The sequence below is a fragment of the Suncus etruscus genome, chromosome 9 (assembly GCF_024139225.1).
Source record: "Suncus etruscus isolate mSunEtr1 chromosome 9, mSunEtr1.pri.cur, whole genome shotgun sequence".
NCBI classification, from domain to species: Eukaryota; Metazoa; Chordata; class Mammalia; order Eulipotyphla; family Soricidae; genus Suncus; species Suncus etruscus.
Genome location: NC_064856.1, coordinates 107970019 through 107989143, shown reverse-complemented (window position 1 = coordinate 107989143; position 19125 = coordinate 107970019). Strand labels below are relative to the sequence as shown.

Below are 19125 nucleotides of genomic sequence, written 5' to 3'. Positions count from 1 at the left end.
CTCCTGACATTGGGATCACTTCTGTCAGTGCTCAAGAATATGAAGTGCTTGGGAATGAATCAGGGGTGGGTTTTTTGTGTTTGTTTTGTATGTTTATATTGGTGCCACACCTGGCAATGCTCAGGGCTTACTCCTGGCTCTGCACTCAGGAATCACTCCTGGCAGGCTTGGGCGGGGGGACCCTATGGGATGCCGGGATCGAACCTGGGTTGGTTGCATGCAAGGCACATGCCTTACCCACTGTGCTATCTCACAGGCCCAGAAACATCGTGAGCAAGCCATCCTCACCCAGGGCTCACTAAGACAGTGCCCCTGAGACTGACTGTCAGGGTACAAGTGAGGTCATTAACTAGCTGAGAAAGAGCATTCTGGGAGGAAGTGCAAAGGCTATGAGGCCTGAGATCCAGAGCAGGCCGGGATGGAGGAAACAAGGAGACAGGGACCAGAAATGGCTTGAAGAACTGGAGCACCTGCCTGGCACGCTCCGGGTTCTGGGAGGGATTCCCAATGCCACACAGCATTCTCAGCACTGGCAGCTGTGGAAGTGAGCAGAAAGACGTTGGGGAGTACCTGATCCCATCCACCAGCTGTAGGGCTGAGACTGGAGTGGAGGGAAAGGGACCTCGGAAAAGCCTGAGACGAGGAAAGGTTTTCAGAAAGAGCTGGGGCTGGTTTGCCTTCTGTGACATTCTTAGACTTGGGATCCGTCATTTGGTCAGAGGAGCCAGCAAGACTTCATGATCGATAGGTTTGGAGGGTATTTGAGAAAAGACTTCTGAGACTATCAGGGGGGTTAATCCAAACAAGTGCAATCCAAACCGGCAGTGAAGTCCTGGCTGCAGCTGCCAGTGCCAGGCCAGGTGGGAAACAAACCACAGGAGACATGTAGGGCAGCAAGGCAGGTGTCAGGGGCGTGGGTTTCGGGAGCTCTGGCAACTAGTCCCCACAGGGCAGGCAAGGAGCAAAGAAGCCGAGGAGGGAGGAGGGAGCTGACTTGAGAATGGAGAATCTTCTCTCCTCTTAAAAATACTGCAAGTTGGGGCCGGAGAGATAGCATGGAGGTAAGGCGTTTGCCTCTCATGCAGGAGGTCATCGGTTCGAATCCCGGCGTCCCATATATTGTCCTCCCGTGCCTGCCAGGAGCAATTTCTGAGCCAGGAATAACCCCTGAGCACTGCCGGGTGTGACCCAAAAACCACAAAAAAAAAAAAAAAAAAAAAAAAAAAATACTGCAAGTTGGGGCCAAAGAGATAGCACAGCGGGGAAGGAGCTTGTATTGTACATGGTTTTCCGAGTTCAATCCCTGGCATCCATATGGTCCTGTGACCACCACCAAGTTCCTGAGTGCAGAGCCAGGAGGAACCCCTGAACGTGAGTGAGTGAGTGTGGCCCCCAAACAAACATAAAAACCTGCAACTTTAGACCAGAGAATTAGTCAAGGGATAAGGCAGGGTTTGGGGACTAGATGGGATGCAAAGGATCAATCTGGTTGGCTGTGCGCAAAGCAAAGGCCTCCCCGCTATCTTTCCAGGCTCACCTTGGTTTTCCAGAAAGGAAACCAAAGCTTTCCTTGTTCCTTACTCCTGCCACCACCAGTGGGAAAAACGCTGGAAAGCTGCTGTGCTTTTCCCCAACTTGGTCCCCCATCTGCACAGTGGGGTGCCCACGTGCTGGCCCGCTGGATGAAGCATGCACAGACACGGGACCAGGCACGCTATGAGTCTGTCACTTGTCGAACTAGAGAAAGAACAGCCAGGTCAGGCTTGGTCCTTCCCCCATCAGGCTTCAGGAGCTGCTGCTCAATGTCTGTATGGCAAAAAGAGGCTCCCAAGGGGTCTTCGACAATGCCCGAAGATACCTGCTAAAGTCCTAGCTCCTGCAATGAGTGATGCTATTAGGTGGTGCCTATGCCAGGCATGAGGGCAGAGTCAGTGTTTTAGTACCTTTATATGTGTGCTTACATGTATTTGAGAGGGGCTCACAGGCGGAACTTGGTACCACTCCTTGGCTAGAGTTCCGCGAATTAAACATGCATTCTGCTCCAACCCTTTGAGTCAGCAAAGGGCCCTGTTAGTACCTATATAAAGGAACACCTTGGGGCCAGGGTAGGGGTTAAGGGGCAGGACAGGCTCTAAGGTGCTGGCCCTGTGTATAGTAGCTGTCCCAGTTTGATCCCTGGCACTGCCAGCTTCCCTGAGCATCACCAAGAATGAGTTCCCAAGCTCAGAGCTGGGAGAAGCCCCCAGCAATGCCAGGTGTGGCCCCAAACCAAATCAGGGGCCGGAGAATAGGACACTGAGTAGGGCATTTGCCTTGCATGCTGCTGACCTGGGTTTGATCCCCAGCACCCCAAATGGTCCCCTGATCAGACACAGAGCCAGGATTAAACTCTGAGCATAGGACTCCCCAATGCCGCCCAGGTCTGGAGTGGGGGGTGGGGGGTGACCACTGCAGCACACACAGAGGAAAGTGGCTAGACTTGGGGAGCCACAAGCTGAGACCAGGCCAGTGATGCAACTGTGGTGGCACGTGCCTTGACTTATGTCCCCCCAAATCATCTCCGAGATGGGACTCATCAGGGTAGTGCCTCCCTATCACTCTGGACACCAGTTCTGGGGTCCGTGATTTTCACGCGGGAGCCTTTCCTGGGGCGACAGGCAGTCATGGGGTACCAGGACAGCAGCTCAGGTCCCATTGAGGTACCCCAGGCAATGTCATCCATGCTAAAGGATTTCCTTTGAGGCTGGAGCAATGGGGGGTGGGTAGGGTGCTTGCCTTACACACAGCCAACCTGGGTTATAGTCCCAGCAAGCCCTGTCAGGAGGATCCCTGAGGCAAGAACCAGGGGTAAGCTCTAAGCACTGGTGTGTCCCTAAAACCCAAAACACATTAAAAAAAAAAAAAAAACCTGGGGCCGGGCGGTGGCGCTGGAGGTAAGGTGCCTGCCTTGCCTGCGCTAGCCTAGGACGGACCTCGGTTCGATCCCCCGGCGTCCCATATGGTCCCCCAAGAAGCCAGGAGCAACTTCTGAGCGCATAGCCAGGAGTAACCCCTGAGCGTCACAGGGTGTGGCTCAAAAACCAAAAACAAAAAACAAAAAAAAAAAACAAAAAAAAAAAACAAAAAAAAAAAAAAAAACCTTGTAGGCTGAAGCACACATGGGCTTTGCAGGGTAGAGGTAACATCATCTCTGCTCCGCTTGTTTGCCAGACCCCGGCAGAGCCCAGCAGGGCATTAATGCCACCACAAGGCACCACACAGATAACTGCACTCCAGGGATCAGCTTGTGAAAGAGGAAGAGACACCGGGAGGGCACTTATGAGATGTTTACTGAGCACCTACTGCAGGTTGGGTGAGACACAGCACACTACAGTGCCCAGGAGCACAGTCTAGCGGGCAAACCAAAAACTGCACTATGGCTGGACAAGGGACAGCTGGTAGACACATGTTCATGGGCAGCAGAGCTTCTGGCCATAGCCAAGGGGCTCACAAAGCAATGGCATGAATGTCAACAGCCAGAGCAGTGCAACGAATGGAAACACCCATAGGAACTCAGCACAACTCAGAGCCAGGCTGATTTTTGTTCCTTCCTACTGGGCAGGGTCCAAGGAACAAAGCTGGAGACCTGGGGAGTTGGTTCTGCATGACAAAATGGTGTACAAATCTTTTTTCTGGGGGGCCACACATGGTGGCAATTCAAGGGTTACTCCTGGCTCTGCGCTCAAAAAAAAAAAATCACTCCTGGCAGACCATATGGGATGCCAGGGATCGAACCCAGGCTGGCTGCATGCAAGGCACATGCCCTCCCCGCTGTGCTATCACTCTGGCCCTTGATCTCTTGTCCCACCTAGATAACACTCCCCCCCCAAATCCTCCTCCTAAGCTTTTCAGCTAGGGATCATGAGTCACTGCAGGGTTTACACAGGCCCGGGGCTATTCCCCCTCAGAGCTGGACCCATAACCTTCCCAGAAATCCTTGTGCTTTTTCCATCCAGTCAGAAGCTGGTGGAGGTGGTGAGGCGAGTTGGCCTTATCCCACAGTGGATGGTCCTGTTGTATGTGGCCCCCCTGATTCTCACTGGACTGAGAGTTGGGGATCCGGGAGGGGAGAGAGAACCATTTGGATTTGGCCTGTGCAGGTTGGTTGAGGATGTGGTATGGAATCTGGTAGACAGGCCTGAGGCAGGTTCACAAAGCCAAGGAGGGGAAGCATCCGGGAGCAGAGTGAGGCTGTGGGCACCCCCTGCAGGCTGACCTTGTCCTGTCACCTCAGAAGGGCCAGACACCAGCTCCCAGGCTGAGCATCCCTCTGCTCCCTCAGGACTGCAGCTGGACAGATGTAGGCCCCGGGCCTCACAGGACGGGAAACCTGTCCCAGAAAGAAGCTTCGCCTCCACTTTGGGGAGAGGGGGCGTTTCCTCTGCGTCTAGTGTTGGGCCGCATCCCTGCTCCCAAAGCCCTTTCCCAGTGACGGTCCAGACGGAGCTCTCCATAAAAAAAATAATTTATTGTCCACAATGACATATGTACAACAGATAATTGGGGAAGGGGTGGGATGAATGAGCCCCCCAGAGGGGGGCTGCAGCCTCCAGCAGGGAAGGGGCAGGAAGAGGTAATGGAGGCCTCAGGGCGGAGCCTAACAAAGGGGGGCAGAGAGGTGTCCCCCGAGGTAGTGGGGCTCAGTTCCAACCCTCTGACACCTCTTGTGTAAGGCACTGTGCCAAGGGAGAAGGGGGGGCCAAGAGAGAGAGGAGGTTAAGGGGAACAGAGGGGGGTTGGCAAAAAGATAAGGGTACAGGGGTCTCCAGAGGCCCAATGCCCTACCGGTGCCAGCTCCAGCCCCCACCCACCTGGAACCTGGGTTCTCTCCTCCAGCCTGCTCTGCCCAGGTGCCTGGTCCCAATCTGCCAACCAGGCAGCTCTGAGTTAAAAGCCCAAGGGGGCACCGCCCGCCCTCCTCCCTCCTGCCAGGCAGCTGCCTACATCCCTCTGCCCGCCTACGGTGGCCCCTCTGCAGAGGCGCTGGACTCTGGCAGCATCACAGGCCAGTTGGCAGGGTCACCTGGTCCCACAGCCTTGGCACTCGCCCGGTGTTTGGGCCAGTCGGGCAGAAGGTGGGTGGCTGGGGGGTTCTCCAGGCACACGCGGATAAGTTGCAGATCTAGTGTCCCGCGAAGGGCTGGCAGAGGGTCTAGGGGAGACAGGAACAGAAAGTAGAGTCAGGGCCTCCCTGGCAACCAGCTGCCACCCTGTTCCCCAAGGGTTCTGCCAACCAGCCCACACTCCTGTGGCCTGTCCTGGAGGGAAGGAGGCCCTATAAGCTTCTGCTACTGGGTTTTGGGTGCCCCAGGGAAGCTGAGTTCCATCTCAACTTCCCAAACCACCAGTTGTGGGTATGCTAGACTAAGGCTTGTTGGCCCCTCAAGCATCGCCTGGCACAGGCAGGCTGAGGTGTAGCTCTGCCCACAAGAAGGGCAGGAGCGCTGGGCAGGGGCCTGGATTAACATCACACACACACAAACACCATGAGAGAAGTCCCTGCTTGTCCAGGGCCCCTCGTCCCCCAAAGATCAGATTGACAGGTGACCCATTGTGAACAAAATAAGAGCATTACTGCAGGGAAATGGGCTGCAAACCTTGAAGCCAGTGTGACCAGGCACAGGTGCCCAAACCAGAGCCAGGGAAAAGAGATCACTTAGGAGGCCAGGAATATGGCTCAATGGTTAGTTACCTGGCAGGCCTGAGGCCCTGGGTTTGATCCTGCAAATCCCAAACCAAAAAGGTGCTGACTGTAACTGGGGCAGTGCCTACACTGGAGTGAGTGACCTGCTTGGATTTTCTCCTAGGGCTGTTGCTATTTTTAATTTGTTTTTGTTTTGTTTTGTTTTGTTTTTGGGCCACACCCGTTTGACGCTCAGGGGTTACTCCTGGCTATGCGCTCAGAAATCACCCCTGGCTTGGGGGGACCATATGGGACACCAGGGGGTAGAACCGTGGTCCTCCTACACTAGCGCTTGCAAGGCAGACACCTTACCTCTAGCGCCACCTTCCTGGCCCCGCTATTTTGAATTTGTATGCTGAGGAACTAACCCAGGATCTCACCACTGCGAGGCATGGGCTTTACCACCTGCAGCCCTACCTCACTGCTGTGTTCAGGCAGCATTACTGTAATGGGGGCCAGGAGGTGGGTTGCTGGGTGAGTGTCACTTTCTCTAGGAGATTGGTTAAGGTTTGATTCCCACCGAGCTCCCAGACAGGAAAGTTTTTTTTTCGTTTTGTTTCAATTTTTTTTTTTGGTTTTTGGTGTTTTTTTCTTGTTTTTTGGGTCACAACCAGCAGTGCTCAGGGGTTATTCCTGGCTCCAGGCTCAGAAATTGCTCCTGGCAAGCACAGGGGACCATATGGGGCGCCAGGATTCGAACTGATGACCTCTTGCATGAAAGGCAAATGCCTTACCTCCATACTATCTCTCCGGCCCTGGTTTTTGGGTCATACCTGGCACATTTGGGTTAGTTACTCCTGGCTCGCTCTGCTCTATGCTCAGAAATCATACCTGGCAGGCCCGGGGGACCATATGGGAAACCGGGAATCGAACCACCATCCATCTTGGATCGGCTACATGCAAGGCAAATGCCCTACCGCTGGGCTATCTCTCTGGCCCCGGTTTGCTGGGATTTAAAATGACTCAGCAAAGGTCCTCAGCGCCCTGCAGTCCTTCTATGGGACCCTGGAGGTTCATCTGCATATTCAGCCAAGGCTTCGCCCTCATAAAGCAGAGCCCAGGCTGCCCTCTCTTTCTACTAGGTTTTCACTTATTTGGACATGAATCTTCCAGAGGAAATAAATAAAATGACTGAGTCAGCCAGGGACCAGGCAGCAGAGCACAAGCCTCATGTGTGTGAGGCCCTGGGGTTTGACTGAGTCACCCATGACTTCCCAAGCTCACAGGTCTCCCTCCCCACATGAAAAGGCTGACATGCTTGCTCCCTGATGCCCCCACTCAACCAACACTTAGCAAACAGCCCCCAGTCCCACTGTGACAAGTTCCACAGCCAAGAAGCCCCAGCCAGGAGAAATGATGCTGTTTTGGAGGCCACACCGAGCCACGCTATGGGCAGTTCCTGGAGGTGCTTTCGCCCATGTGATGTGGGAGCGGGAGCCCTGAGCTCAGGAGATGAATTGTTCAGAGAGGTGTGTTCCATGTGGAGTGGAAAGGGGGAGAGCTGGGGCTTTCAGGGAAGGACACACAGGCCCAAGATCCAGAGGGACAGCTGGGATAGCATTCTGGGCTGGGGACAGAGGTGATCCCCGGGAGGAGATCCCCAGCCCCCAGGATTCTGAGCAGTGGAGACGTGTTTTCTTGTTTTCCGCTCACTCCACCCTCACAGCTCCTACGCTTGAGATCAAGCCATGATGGAGATCAAATCCAGAAGCCGGCATACAAAACCTACGCCCAGCCTGTGACTGGTGTTTTCAACAGGGATGCTCATCTGGCTGGCGGATGAGACCAGGCCACAGAGACAAAGATCAAAAGCCAAAGACCCATTACAGATTTGTTAGAGGACAGGCAGACACATCTTGGATCACGACCACAGCAGGGAAGGGGGTACAGGAACGTGGAATTAGGGGCTGGATCGATAGCACAGCAAGGAGGGTGTCTGAGGTGTCCAGCTGACTTGGTTCAATCTCCGGCATCCCATCTGGTCCCCTAAGCCTGCCAGGAGTGATTGATTCCCGAGTGCAGAGCCAGAAATAACTTCTGAGCATTGCTGGGTGTGGACCCCCCCCCCAAAAAAAAAAAAGGAATGGAATGTGAATTCTGAGCACTCTCTGAAGTAGAGTCTGCAAAGATGAGGCATTTAGAAAGAGGAGGACTACCAGGGTGGAGTCAGGCGAACTCGGGAGGTGAAGGGAGAGGAGAATAGAGGAGCGGGGCTGAGGTGGGTGAGGCATGATTTTAGACAACCATACAGAGAGCTCATAGATGCAAAAGGAAGAAAGGCTGGAGAGGAAGGGAGACAGTACTAAATGTCATGAGCACCTGAATGGGAGTGAGTGTAGCCCTGGACAACCATTCATCCAACAGTCAATCAGCAAACATCCATAACACCTACTCCTGTGTCCACACTGCAGGGATCAGTCAACGCAACACAAACATCCAGCCTGACCCAAAGGAGCTAAGAGTGGGGAGGGAGAGGAGCCAAAGCGACAGTGGAGCACGGAGGGGATTGGTTTTGCATGTTGCTGACCTGGGTTTAATTCCCAGTATCCCAGCTTGTTCCCCAAGCACTCACCAGGAGTGAATCCTGAGCACAGAGGCAGAAGTAAGTCCTGAGCACCACTAGGTATGAGCCAAAAAAAGGGGTGAAAGACAGCATAGGAATCCAACTTGGGAGGTTGTGAATGCACAAGAAATAAAGACAAGGGGCCGGAGAGATAGCATGGAGGTAAGGCGTTTGCCTCTCATGCAGGAGGTCATCGGTTCGAATCCCGGCGTCCCATATATGGTCCTCCCGTGCCTGCCAGGAGCAATTTCTGAGCCTGGAGCCAGGAATAACCCCTGAGCACTGCCGGGTGTGACCCAAAAACCACAAAAAAAAAAAAAAAAAAAAAAAAAAAAAAGAAATAAAGACAATGGGGCCAGAGTGATAGCACAGTGGGGAGGGCATTTCCCTTGCATGTGGTCGACTCAGTTTCAATCCCAGGCATCCATATGGTCCCACGAGTCTGCCAGGAGTGATTTCTAAGTGTAGAGTCCAGAGTAACCCTCAAGAACCATTGGGTGTCTTCCCTCCCTGCCTCCAGAAAAAAGAAAGAGCAGGTGGTACAGAGCTGGGAAGGCACTTGAGCTCTGGCACCCTAGATGCTCCCCTGAACTCTGCTCGGAATAAGCCCTGACCATCTCCAGGTATGGCCCCCAAACAAACAAAAATAACTGGGAAGGGGTGTGGTTCCAGCCCACCTGACTTAACCTCAGAGTCCCCTGATGTTCCTGAAAGCCAATTGGTGTGGTGTGAGCAGAGAAAGCCAGTCTCCTGCTCTGCTGCAGGCAGCGAATGGTCAGCTGCTGGGTGAGGGCCAAAGGCCAAGAGGGGAGGAGAGAAAAGAGGAGGGGTCTGGACTCCCCAGAAACACAGGCAGTGAATGGTCAGCTGCTGGGTGAGGGCCAAAGGCCAAGACGGGAGGAGAGAAAAGAGGAGGGGTCTGGACTCCCCAGAAACACACTCATCTGCTGCTGCCTAGGTAGCTGGCCCTAACATGCCACTAGACTGCCCAAGGCCCACTTTCCTCTGCCCATTTCGAACCTAAACTTTATCTGTGGATGTCCTGAGGGGTTCATGTAGGTTAAGAAGCACATTGGGGCTAGAGAGATAGCATGGAGGAAAGGCGTTTGCCTTTCATGCAGAAGGTTGGTGGTTCGGATCCCAGCATCCTCTAAGGTCCCCCGAGCCTGCCAGGAGCGATTTCTGAGCATAAAGCCAGGAGTAACCCCTGAGCGCTGCCAGGTGTGGAACCCCCCCCCCAAAAAAAAAGAAGCACATAAGGGACTGGAGCAATAGTATAGTAGGTGGGGTGCTTGCCTGGCATGCAGCCGGCCTGGGTTTAATTCTCAAAAGCCTGTATAGTCTTTCCAGCCCTGCTGAAGTGAACCCTAAGAATAGAGCTAGGAGGGCCCGGAGAGATAACACAACGGCGTGTGTTTGCCTTGCAAGCAGCCGATCCAGAACCAAAGGTGGTTGGTTCAAATCCCAGTGTCCCATATGGTCCCCCGTGCCTGCCAGGAGCTATATCTGAGCAGACAGCCAGGAGTAACCCCTGAGCACCGCCGGGTGTGGCCCAAAAACCAAAAACCAAAAACCAAAAAAAAAAAAAAAGAGCTAGGAGTAAGTTCTGAGCAGGGCTGGGTGTGGGCCTAAATAAACAAATAAATAAGGCACTTTTAGGGGCTGGCCAGAAAACAGGTGAGGCACTTGCCCTGCCTGTGGATGGCCTAAGTTAGAGTCGTTCATCAAATATGATCCTCCAAGTCTCCCCAGGAGTGATCCCTCAGCACACCTGGATGTGACCAAGATCCAAAACCAAAGAAAGGGGGTGAACATATTAAATGTTCCCAAGCAGGGACCAGAGAGATAGCACAGTGGTACGGCGTTTACCTTGAAAGCAGCTGACCCAGGACCAATTATGGTTCGAATCCCAGCATCCCATATGGTCCCCATGCCTGCCAGGAGTGATTTCTGAGCAGAGAGCCAGGAGAAACCCTTGGGTGCCCCAGGTGTGGCTCCCTCCACAAAAAAGTTCCCAAGCAGGCCATTTTAAAACAGGAGGGGGATTCAGCACAACCCTCAAGCCCCATAACAAGGTGGCAGTGTATGTTCCGAGGAGAGGATTGTGTTAGACTAAGAGATGTGGGGTCACATCCCCCCAGGCAAGTAGTAGACTCAAAGTCCCAACTAGAAAAGGAGAAGCGTCGGGGGATGGACTTATAAAGCCGGGCCCTCAGCCATCCCAGTCCAGAACTGACCTCCCCTCTTCTCTTCTGACTGGCCCTGCTGAATCCCAGCATCATGGCCCCCTTCTTCCACATGCACACACCTTCTCTGGGGATCAGCTGTGTCTGCCTCACTTCTTCTTGGCCTTGACTTGTCTTTGAGCAGCAGTTCTGGAAACAGCAATAGCAGAGTGACAAGTGCATGCAGCAGCATTTTGATTCAGGGCACCACGTCTCAGGCAACACTCGGGGGCCGCAGCAGCAGTGACGCAAGACGAAGAGCCTGAGTTCACCCATGCACATCCCTCCCCCAAGACTGCAGGCCCTACTCCCAGTAGATACCACCAAAACTCCAGCCTCGGTTTCCCACTGTTGTGAATGGTGCTCGGGATTCACCATATCCTCTGCCCAGGCACCCTCCCCCCTAACTCCCATCCTGCAAAGCTCTTGGGGAAGGTCACTGCCTCATGCTTACAAATTCGAGTGCTCAGTGGCCTGACATAGTGACCTTTCCCAACTTTCAAAACAGCCAACTTTTGGGAGGGGAGGTAGAATCTTTTTTGTGTGTGTTTTTGGTTTTTGGGCCACACCCGGTGACACTCAGGGGTTACTCCTGGCTGAAACTGCTCCTGGCTTGGGAGACCATATGGGATGCCGGGACGATAGAACCGAGGTCCATCCTAGGTTAGCATACAAGGCAAATGCCCTACAATCAGGAGAATGCTCTGAGTTCAATTCCAGACATTGTGAGGGTTTCCCCTAAGCACTGCTGGGTGTGACCCTTATGAAAACAAACCAGAAAAAATAAAGAACAGCAAGTCAAGGAGTGGGAAAAACGGGCTGAGAGAGGCTCAGAGAGATAGCATAGTGGCGTTTGCCTTGCAAGCGGCCAACCCGGGACCAATGGTGGTTTGAATCCCGGAATCCCATATAGTCCCCAATGCTTGCCAGGAGCGATTTCTGAGCAGAGAGCTAGGAGTAACCCCTGAGTGTCACCGGGTGTGACTGAAAAACCAAAAAAGAAAAAACCACATGGGTTCATCCTGGTCTCCCACATGGTCCCCTGGGCACAACTAGAAGGAACTCTTCCCCCCCTCCCAAAGAAAACCACCACGAATGGTCTCAAAAGTTAAAAAAAAGAAAAGAGAAACCAAAGCAATTGGCTCCAACCTGGCAGACAGAAGCCTCCTGAGACAGTCAGACCACAGGTCTACACCCTCTGCTTTGAGCACAGCAGTCCTGAGGGGGCCAGAGCGAAAGTACAGTGGGTAGGGGGGGGGCTTTCCTTATACAGTGCTGAACTGTATTTATCCCTGGCACCACGTACACCCTGAAGGAGTGACCCAAGTGCAGAGCCAGGAGTAAGTTAGCCCTGAACACTGCTGAATGTGGCCCCAAACTCCAAAAGACCCAACAGTCTCTTGGGTAAAAAACAGCCTCCTTTGTAGCATTTCCAGAGGGGCCCCAGTTAGGTCATCTGTGAATGAATCACTTGGGGTCTTTAGTCCTAGATTCTGAGCCACTTCTAGGTTCCAGACTCTGCCCACCCTGTCACCGTCCCTTCGTCCCCAAATCCTTGAGAGACCCTCAGTGAGGTAAAGTCAAGTCTGGCCAGTTTAACCCAACAGAACTGGAGCACTTAGGGATCCCCTTACAGCTACTGTGCATATCAGAGAGGTAGAGAGTGGGCCCAGGCACCCCAGGGATCCACAGGAAAGCTCCCTCAGACAGAAGGCTAAGCTCCAGGCGATGGTAGAAATGAGCAGCTCCAGAGCTCTGGGGCCCAGGCACCACTTCTGGGCAGGCCTGTGACTCAAGCCAAAAGTTATGAGCATGATTGCCAGGGCCATAGCAAAGGGCTGGAGCAGGCCTGTAGGCAGGAACCCGGGGTTCAATCCCTCGCATATGGTCCTGCATATTACCAGGTAAGAATCTCTTAAAAGATGCTGTGATCCCCATGAAGGGGTGAACCCTGCCTGGAGAGCAGCAAAGAACCCATTTTGGCAGCACAACAAAGAATTCACAACGTGGACGCTTATACATGCAGGCCCTGCTGGGGACCAGCAAACTGATAACCAGGCCCCGCTAGGTAGTGATGGGCTGCAGGCAGGTGGCACACAAGGTCCTTTCTGCCTGCTGTTATCTCACCTGTCATCTTCAATGTGCCTAGCTCCTAGCACACACCTCAAGGCTGGCCCTGCCTTGTTCACTTGCTCTTCAGCAAGTCAAACTGGGTTTGAGAGCTTGATGTGCCCATCAACTCAGAATTCTGCCATTCTTTGGTCACATGACTATGCTGGGCCAGAACACACTCTACTACCACCCTATTCCATGTCTAAATCCTAACGCCCAGGACACGTGAATAAATAAATCTACAAGCAAGGGAGGCTTGTCAACTGACAAAGTGATTATCTGGGCAACCAGGACAGGTTCCCACAAGTGGGCTCAGCCCTGACAGTCCCAGGCTGCAGAGCAGAGAACAATCCCAACTTCAGCCCAGAGAGCTTTTTTTTTTCAGTTTGTTTTTGGGCTACACCTGGAAGTGTTCCAGGGTTACTCCTGGCTCTGTGCTCAGGAATCACTCCTGGTGAGCTCAGAGGACCATATGGAATGCTAGGGATCGAACCTAAGTCAGCTGCATGCAAGGCAAGTGCCCTACCTGCTGTGCTATCAAGAGAGACCCTTTCTTTTTTTTGGGGGGGTCACACCCGGCAGTGCTCAGGGGTTACTCTTGGCTCCATACTCAGAAATCGCTCCTGGCAGGCTAAGGGGACCATATGGGATGCCGGGATTCCAACCAGTGACCTTCTGCATGCAAGGCAAACGCCTTACCTCCATGCTATCTCTCCGGCCCCAAGAGAGACCCTTTCTGACTCAGACTCCTTCCCTCCAGGTCTAACACACAATAAAAAAGCTTGTTCTAAGCTGCTAAACTGCAGGACTTGGAGGGTCACTGCCACCTGTGACTTCAGCAGAGAAGGTGAGTGTTCCCCTCCCCCTGCTCCATCATGGTAGGTAGGGCCTCTACCTTAGTGTGGGGTCAAGTGCCAGGCTGTAGGGATGAGCCCAGGGAGCACCCAGACTCACCTGCTCTTTAACTGGCCCTCCCAGGGGAGCTCCCATATCCCCTAGCTCACCTGGTACAGGGCCTCCTGTTGGTGTAGGCACACCCTGCTCTTTGGGCTGCTCCCTGTTGTGGGCTGCCCAGATGTGTGAGTGGGAGAAGAGTCGGAGCGCAAAGTTCTGGGGGAAGGTGCCTTCAGTGAAGTGACGGATCTCGATGGGTGCCACGAATGACTCTTCGGAGGAGTCTGGCGAGGACAGGTCTGCAAGGGGACAGGCAGTCTTTAATGCCCTTGACCCAAGCTTGAAAGTGCCCTAACCTGGCAGGAGCCCCTGATGCCTGTTGCCTGCCCTCACAGGGTTCAGTCACCTGAGTCAGGGCTCAGGTCCAGCATTTTGCTTGTGGTTTGGCTTCGTTTTTTCCGAACTGGCTCCTCCTCGGAGGACTCCTTCCATCTCTGCCCCCGGGGCTTCTTGGCTCCAGGCTCCGGGGCAGGGGGCGCTGTGGAAAGACCCAACCAAGATCTGGGCTGCCACCTTGGCTGCCCAGTGGCTTCTCTCTACCCAGGACAGGACCAGGCCGCCCCCTTCCGGGATGACTGCTGACCCAGAAGCTCCAGAGGGCGGAGGCCCCTGGGCCGGACCCGTCTGGGCAGGGTTGGATTGTCCTCTGAATCCAGGAGAACCACGATCTCGGCTGGCATTTTGGTAGGGCTGGGCCCGGAGTCTGGGCTGCTGGCTGGGCTGAGGTCTGGAGGAGAAGTACCAATGGAAGGATAAGCCACAAGCCACCGTGGGCTCATCACCCACTCCCCTCCCGAGCCCTGCTACCTGGCTTAGGGGAGGTCGGTTGCAGCTGCTCAGCTCCAGCATCTTGCAGGAGGGCCACCCCCTCACTCCAGGCCTCCAGGATGTTGCTCTTCTCGGCCAGGCTCAAGTCCAGAGTGTGAGGGTGCTCCTCTATGATGTGCGCCCGTGCTGTGTCTGCGGACGGGGCCCGGATCACAGCCCCACAGACCATGCACAGGGCCCGCCCGCTGCCTCCTGGACTGTTGCCCACCAAGAACTCCTGCTCCCAGGACATCTGCTCTTTGGGCTCCTCATAGCTGTTGGCTGCCTCCAGAGGGCCAGGCCTGGGCGTCGGAGCCTTGTCCTGTAGGGCCACTGCAGTGGGAGAGGGGCACAGTGAGAGAAGTTCCCAGGACTCTGTCCCCCAGCCGGTCTACCCCAGGAGCCTATATGGCCTCGATGGCAAACCTGTGGCATGTGAAGGCCTTGCACCTGGCACAGGGGAAGGTCCGCAATTAAGATATGCGGCTCGGTGGGAGTGTGCCGGTGTTTGCTCTGCAGCTCACCTGGCAACAGGGCTGGACTGGCCATTGGGAGGACTGGGCATTGTGCGGCAGTTTGGGCACTCGGGCTCAAAAAAGGTTTGCCATCACAGCTATATGGTGTACGTGCCGTTAACCACCTCTCAACCCCAGGATCCTGCACGTTTCTCTAGGCACCAGAGACTCCCCAACTTATGAGGCCTATAAGGCCCCTTTACAGAAAAAAAAAGATCACTCAGCGCCTGAGCTGGAAATCCATCTGTTTTAGGGGAACAAGCAGAAAACACTACCCAGTTGCACCCAAGGCCACTCCAGCAGCCTAGAGGGGGTGATATCACCCACTTTGAATATCACTGGTCTATACTACACCAGCCCTCAAGTCTTCTCTAATCTCATGCTAGGCCCCCACGTCCTTTTTTTTTCCCCCCTTTTTGGAGATGCTCAGGAGTTACTCCTGGCAAGCTCAGGGAACATGGAATAATAGGATAACAAGGATCCAACCCAGTTGGCCACCTGTAAGGCAAACACACTGTTCTACTGCTGCAGCCCCCATCCTTCCTTTGGGGGAGCAGGGGTTAGGGTCATACCCAGAAGTGCTCAGGGGTCACTCCTGGCAGGACTTGGGGAATCATATGCAACCTGACTATATGGACGTGACTGGGGTCAGCTGCAGGCGAGGCAGGCCCCTTATCCACTGCTCTCTCTGGCTCCATATTTTTTGGGGGGAGGGTCACACCCAGCAGCGCTTGGGGTTTACTCCTGGCAGGCTCAGGGGAGCATATGGGATGCCGGGAATTGAACCGAGGTCCATCAGGGTTTGGCCACATGCAAGATAAACTCCCTACCACTGTACTATCGCTCTGGCCCCTGACTCCCTTTATTTTGAAAGGGGCATACCTGCCAGTGCTCTTGGCTCTGAGTTCAGGGATCACATCCAGTGGGATGGGGAATCATCTGGGATGCTAGGGATCGAACCCAGGTTGACCACATGCCAGGCAAACACCTTAAACCGTGCACTATTTCTCCATTTCTCCACCAACCATTCCGTTTTTTTGGTTTTTGGGCCACACCCGGCAGTGCTCTGGGGTTACTCCTGGCTGTCTGCTCAGAAATAGCTCCTGTCAGGCACAGGGAACCATATGGGGCACCGGGATTCGAACCAACCACCTTAGGTCCTGGATCGGCTGCTTGCAAGGCAAACGCCGTTGTGCTATCTCTCCAGGCCCTTTTTTTAAAATTTTTGAGCCACACTTGGTGGTGCTCAGTTACTCCTGGTTCTGTACTCAGGAATCCTAGCATATTCAGGACAGACCACAGGTAGGATGCGTGCAAGGCAAATGACCTCCCAACTATACTATCACTCCAGACCTTGTGTCTTAAAACTACATCACATTTACTTCCTTGTTCCTTCTCTTCCTATAGCTGTAGGACCACACCTTGGCGCATCAGTGCTAAAGGATTGAACTCATGGCCTCACACTCACAAGACTGAGAGCCACAGCCTTGCACCCTGAGCTCTGACCTCCACAGTCTGCAGTTTGGGCTCATGCCTGGAGACAAAGACTGGGAGCCTAGCTGACTGCACAGTCCCTTCATGGCCTTGCACAAACCCTCACCCTAAGGAGGCCTTCCTGACCTCCTTCCTCTGGCATCTGGTGCCCATGGCTGTCTTGGTCCCTCTGCAGAGGGCTGCCACTTTCCCTCCACCCCCAGAACACCATGCCTCTCCCTCTTAACTTCCTCTACTTCCCCTTGGTCGTCCTCCTGCCCTGTGTCTCCCTACTGTGCTAGAGTTCAGGGCAGCATCTGCAGAGCCAACAACAGTGCCTGGCACACGGGCACGCAGGAAGGGCAGATAATTTCCAGAGGGGTCTTCCTGGAGGGTCCGATGCAAGCTACCTCCTGGCTCTGGGTGGTCTCGCTCCATGGGCTTCCTGCTGAGAGTTCCCAGCAGCCTCTCCCAGGAACTGAACCTCACAAGGCTAACTTCTGGCCTTGACCCCTGCACTCAGCTGTGTCATAAGCATCATAAGCTAGGTCACATTTGATTTTTAGCTCCCTGTCTCCATCAGCGCACATCCCAGCCTTCCAGCCTCATCCACCAGAAGCCTGGCCTTCCGGACCTGCATCTGCTTGGGCCAGATCCCTTTCCACCCCCCCAATCTTTCCAGAAGCTTCTGGAAAGCTTTCTGGACTTGTGCTCTGCTTCTCTCTGCTTAGAAATGCTGGCCTTCTAGTGACTGAGTAGGTTTAACCCCTCACTTCCCATGGGTCTCTACTCATAATTCATTTTATTTGAGAAGTCTCGCGTGACCATGCTTCATAGGCCAAATAAAACTCTCAGCCCTGCTCCTTTCTCTGGAACCCGCTTTCCCCTTTTCTGCACCCCTTCTCCCAACCCGACAGACTACTGAATGTGCAAAAAAAGCTCACTTTTGGTCATTACACAACCCCAAAGGGTGTATAACAGACATTAGCAGAGCTTCAAACAGTGCTGGCGGCCCGGGAGTCTGCTGGCCTTTTCAGCAGCAAACCCTGGCTTGGTCTCGCCACCACATCACTCCTGGAGCCCCACCTGCAGTGAACCCTGAACAGGGCCAGGTGTGGTCCCCAAACACAAAACAATGGCCCTATTAGCATAGGCACTCCAGAGGCTGAATAGCACTGCGGTAGGGCGGTTGTCTTGCAAACAGCCGACCCAGGATGGACCGGGGTTTGATTCCCAGCATCCCATAGGTCCCTGAGCCTGCCAGGAGCGATTTCTGAGCCCAGAGCCAGCAGTAACCTCTGAGTGCTGTTGGGTGAGACGCCAAAACCAAAATAAATAAATAGATAAGTAAATAGATAAATAAATAAAATAGGCACGCCAACACCTGTTGAATGAGTAAGTTCTCTGGGCTCCCGAAAGGTGGGGAAAGGTGGCAGCCACACAAAGGTTGTGGAGACCTCCAAGACCTGCTAGAAAGCTGGGGTGGGGGTGGTGGCCCCGACTTCCCCTCTGGATTTCTAGCTCTCCCATCCATCCTATCATGGGCACAACCATTTGGGGTGGGGGGGCTTGGGGGTGGGTGGGAAATCCTCTCTCCACCGCCTTCTCCAAAGGGAATAGAAGTGTTTTTGTCTATGAATGCAAAATCTTCCATAGGGAGAGAAAACCCAAAACGTGGGGTGCAGAGGGGGGCGGGGCAGAAGAGGGCGAATATCCCCCAGTTTCAAGGCTGCAGGAGCAGGATGGGGGGGGTGGGCTGGGGTGCAAACAGTTCTCCAGGCCCCTTTGTATATCTGTCCTGTTGGTCTCGGGATTAAAAAAAAACCCAAACCTTGGGGTGCAGGGCAGAAGAGCGCGAATATCCCCCCAATGTCGGGGCTCTAGGTCTAAATCCTATTTGCAGAGGTGGGCCAAGTCTTGCAGGGCTGCAGAGCAGGATGGGAGCGGAGTGGGGTGCATGCAGGGGCCCCCCATGCAAACACTTCTCCAGACAGCATCTGCATGCAGATGCAGACAGACACCCCCCCGCTGACACCCCTCACCCCGGGGGGTGGACGGTGCTGGGCGGGCGCCTAGCACGCGGCCTTGGGGGGGGGGACCTCAGGGGGGCTGGAAGGTTCCAGCTGGAAGACCCGGATGGAGGAGCCAGGCCGGAGGACCCGGATGAAGGAGTCAGGCTGGAGGACCCGGATGGAGGAGCCAAGCCGGAGGACCCGGATGGAGGAGCCGGCGGGAAGGGGAGCTGAGGTGGAGCGAGGTGCGCTGCGGGGTCCGAGCGGGCGAGCGCGACGGCGGGCGCTGCGCGTGGGGGTGTCCGGGGTGTGTGTGTGGGTGGGTGCGTGGAGCCCGCAGGCCCTTTCTTTTCCTCACCCACCGCTGCGCGCCGGCCCGGGCCGCGGGACCACGGCCACCACCACGGCCTCGTCGTCGTCGTCGTCGTCGTCGTCCTCGCACTTGAGCGTCACCTCGAAGCAGTCGAGCGGCGCGGCGCCCTCGGCCTTCAGGGCCATGGCGGGCTGCGGGGAGGAAGCCCGGCAGAACGCGCCTCTCGCTTCTCGCCTCGCGCCTCACGCCTCACGCGCGGCCCCGAGCGCGCCTCCGGACGCCCGTCCCGACGCCCCCTCGCCTCACCTCAGCGCGGCGAGGCAAGGCGAGGCGCCGCCCCCCGCGCCCGGCCCGGCCAGCCCTGACAGACCCGCGCGCGCCGGGCCGCCGGGCGGGGCGCGCTCATCCGGGACTCCGGGATCCCGCCGC

At 54.9% G+C, this 19125-nt stretch overlaps 1 protein-coding gene across 2 annotated transcripts; it reads right to left on the bottom strand.

The window, feature by feature from the left end:
* Window positions 1-4488: 4488 nt before the first annotated feature.
* On the bottom strand, window positions 4489-18889 carry SPINDOC (spindlin interactor and repressor of chromatin binding). 2 transcript variants are annotated; one of them, XM_049779709.1, is made up of 7 exons: window positions 18746-18889; window positions 14398-14716; window positions 14160-14314; window positions 13923-14054; window positions 13627-13815; window positions 10523-10660; window positions 4489-5191 (listed from the first exon to the last, which is right to left on the bottom strand). In XM_049779709.1, the coding sequence occupies exons 1-7, from the start codon at window positions 18879-18881 to the stop codon at window positions 4998-5000; spliced, it is 1263 nt and encodes a 420-aa protein (XP_049635666.1). In that variant the 5' UTR covers window positions 18882-18889; the 3' UTR covers window positions 4489-4997. The 2 variants fall into 2 exon arrangements, with proteins under 2 accessions (XP_049635666.1, XP_049635667.1); XM_049779710.1 differs by having other exon boundaries at window positions 10594-10660.
* Between the last annotated feature and the right edge of the window lie 236 nt (window positions 18890-19125).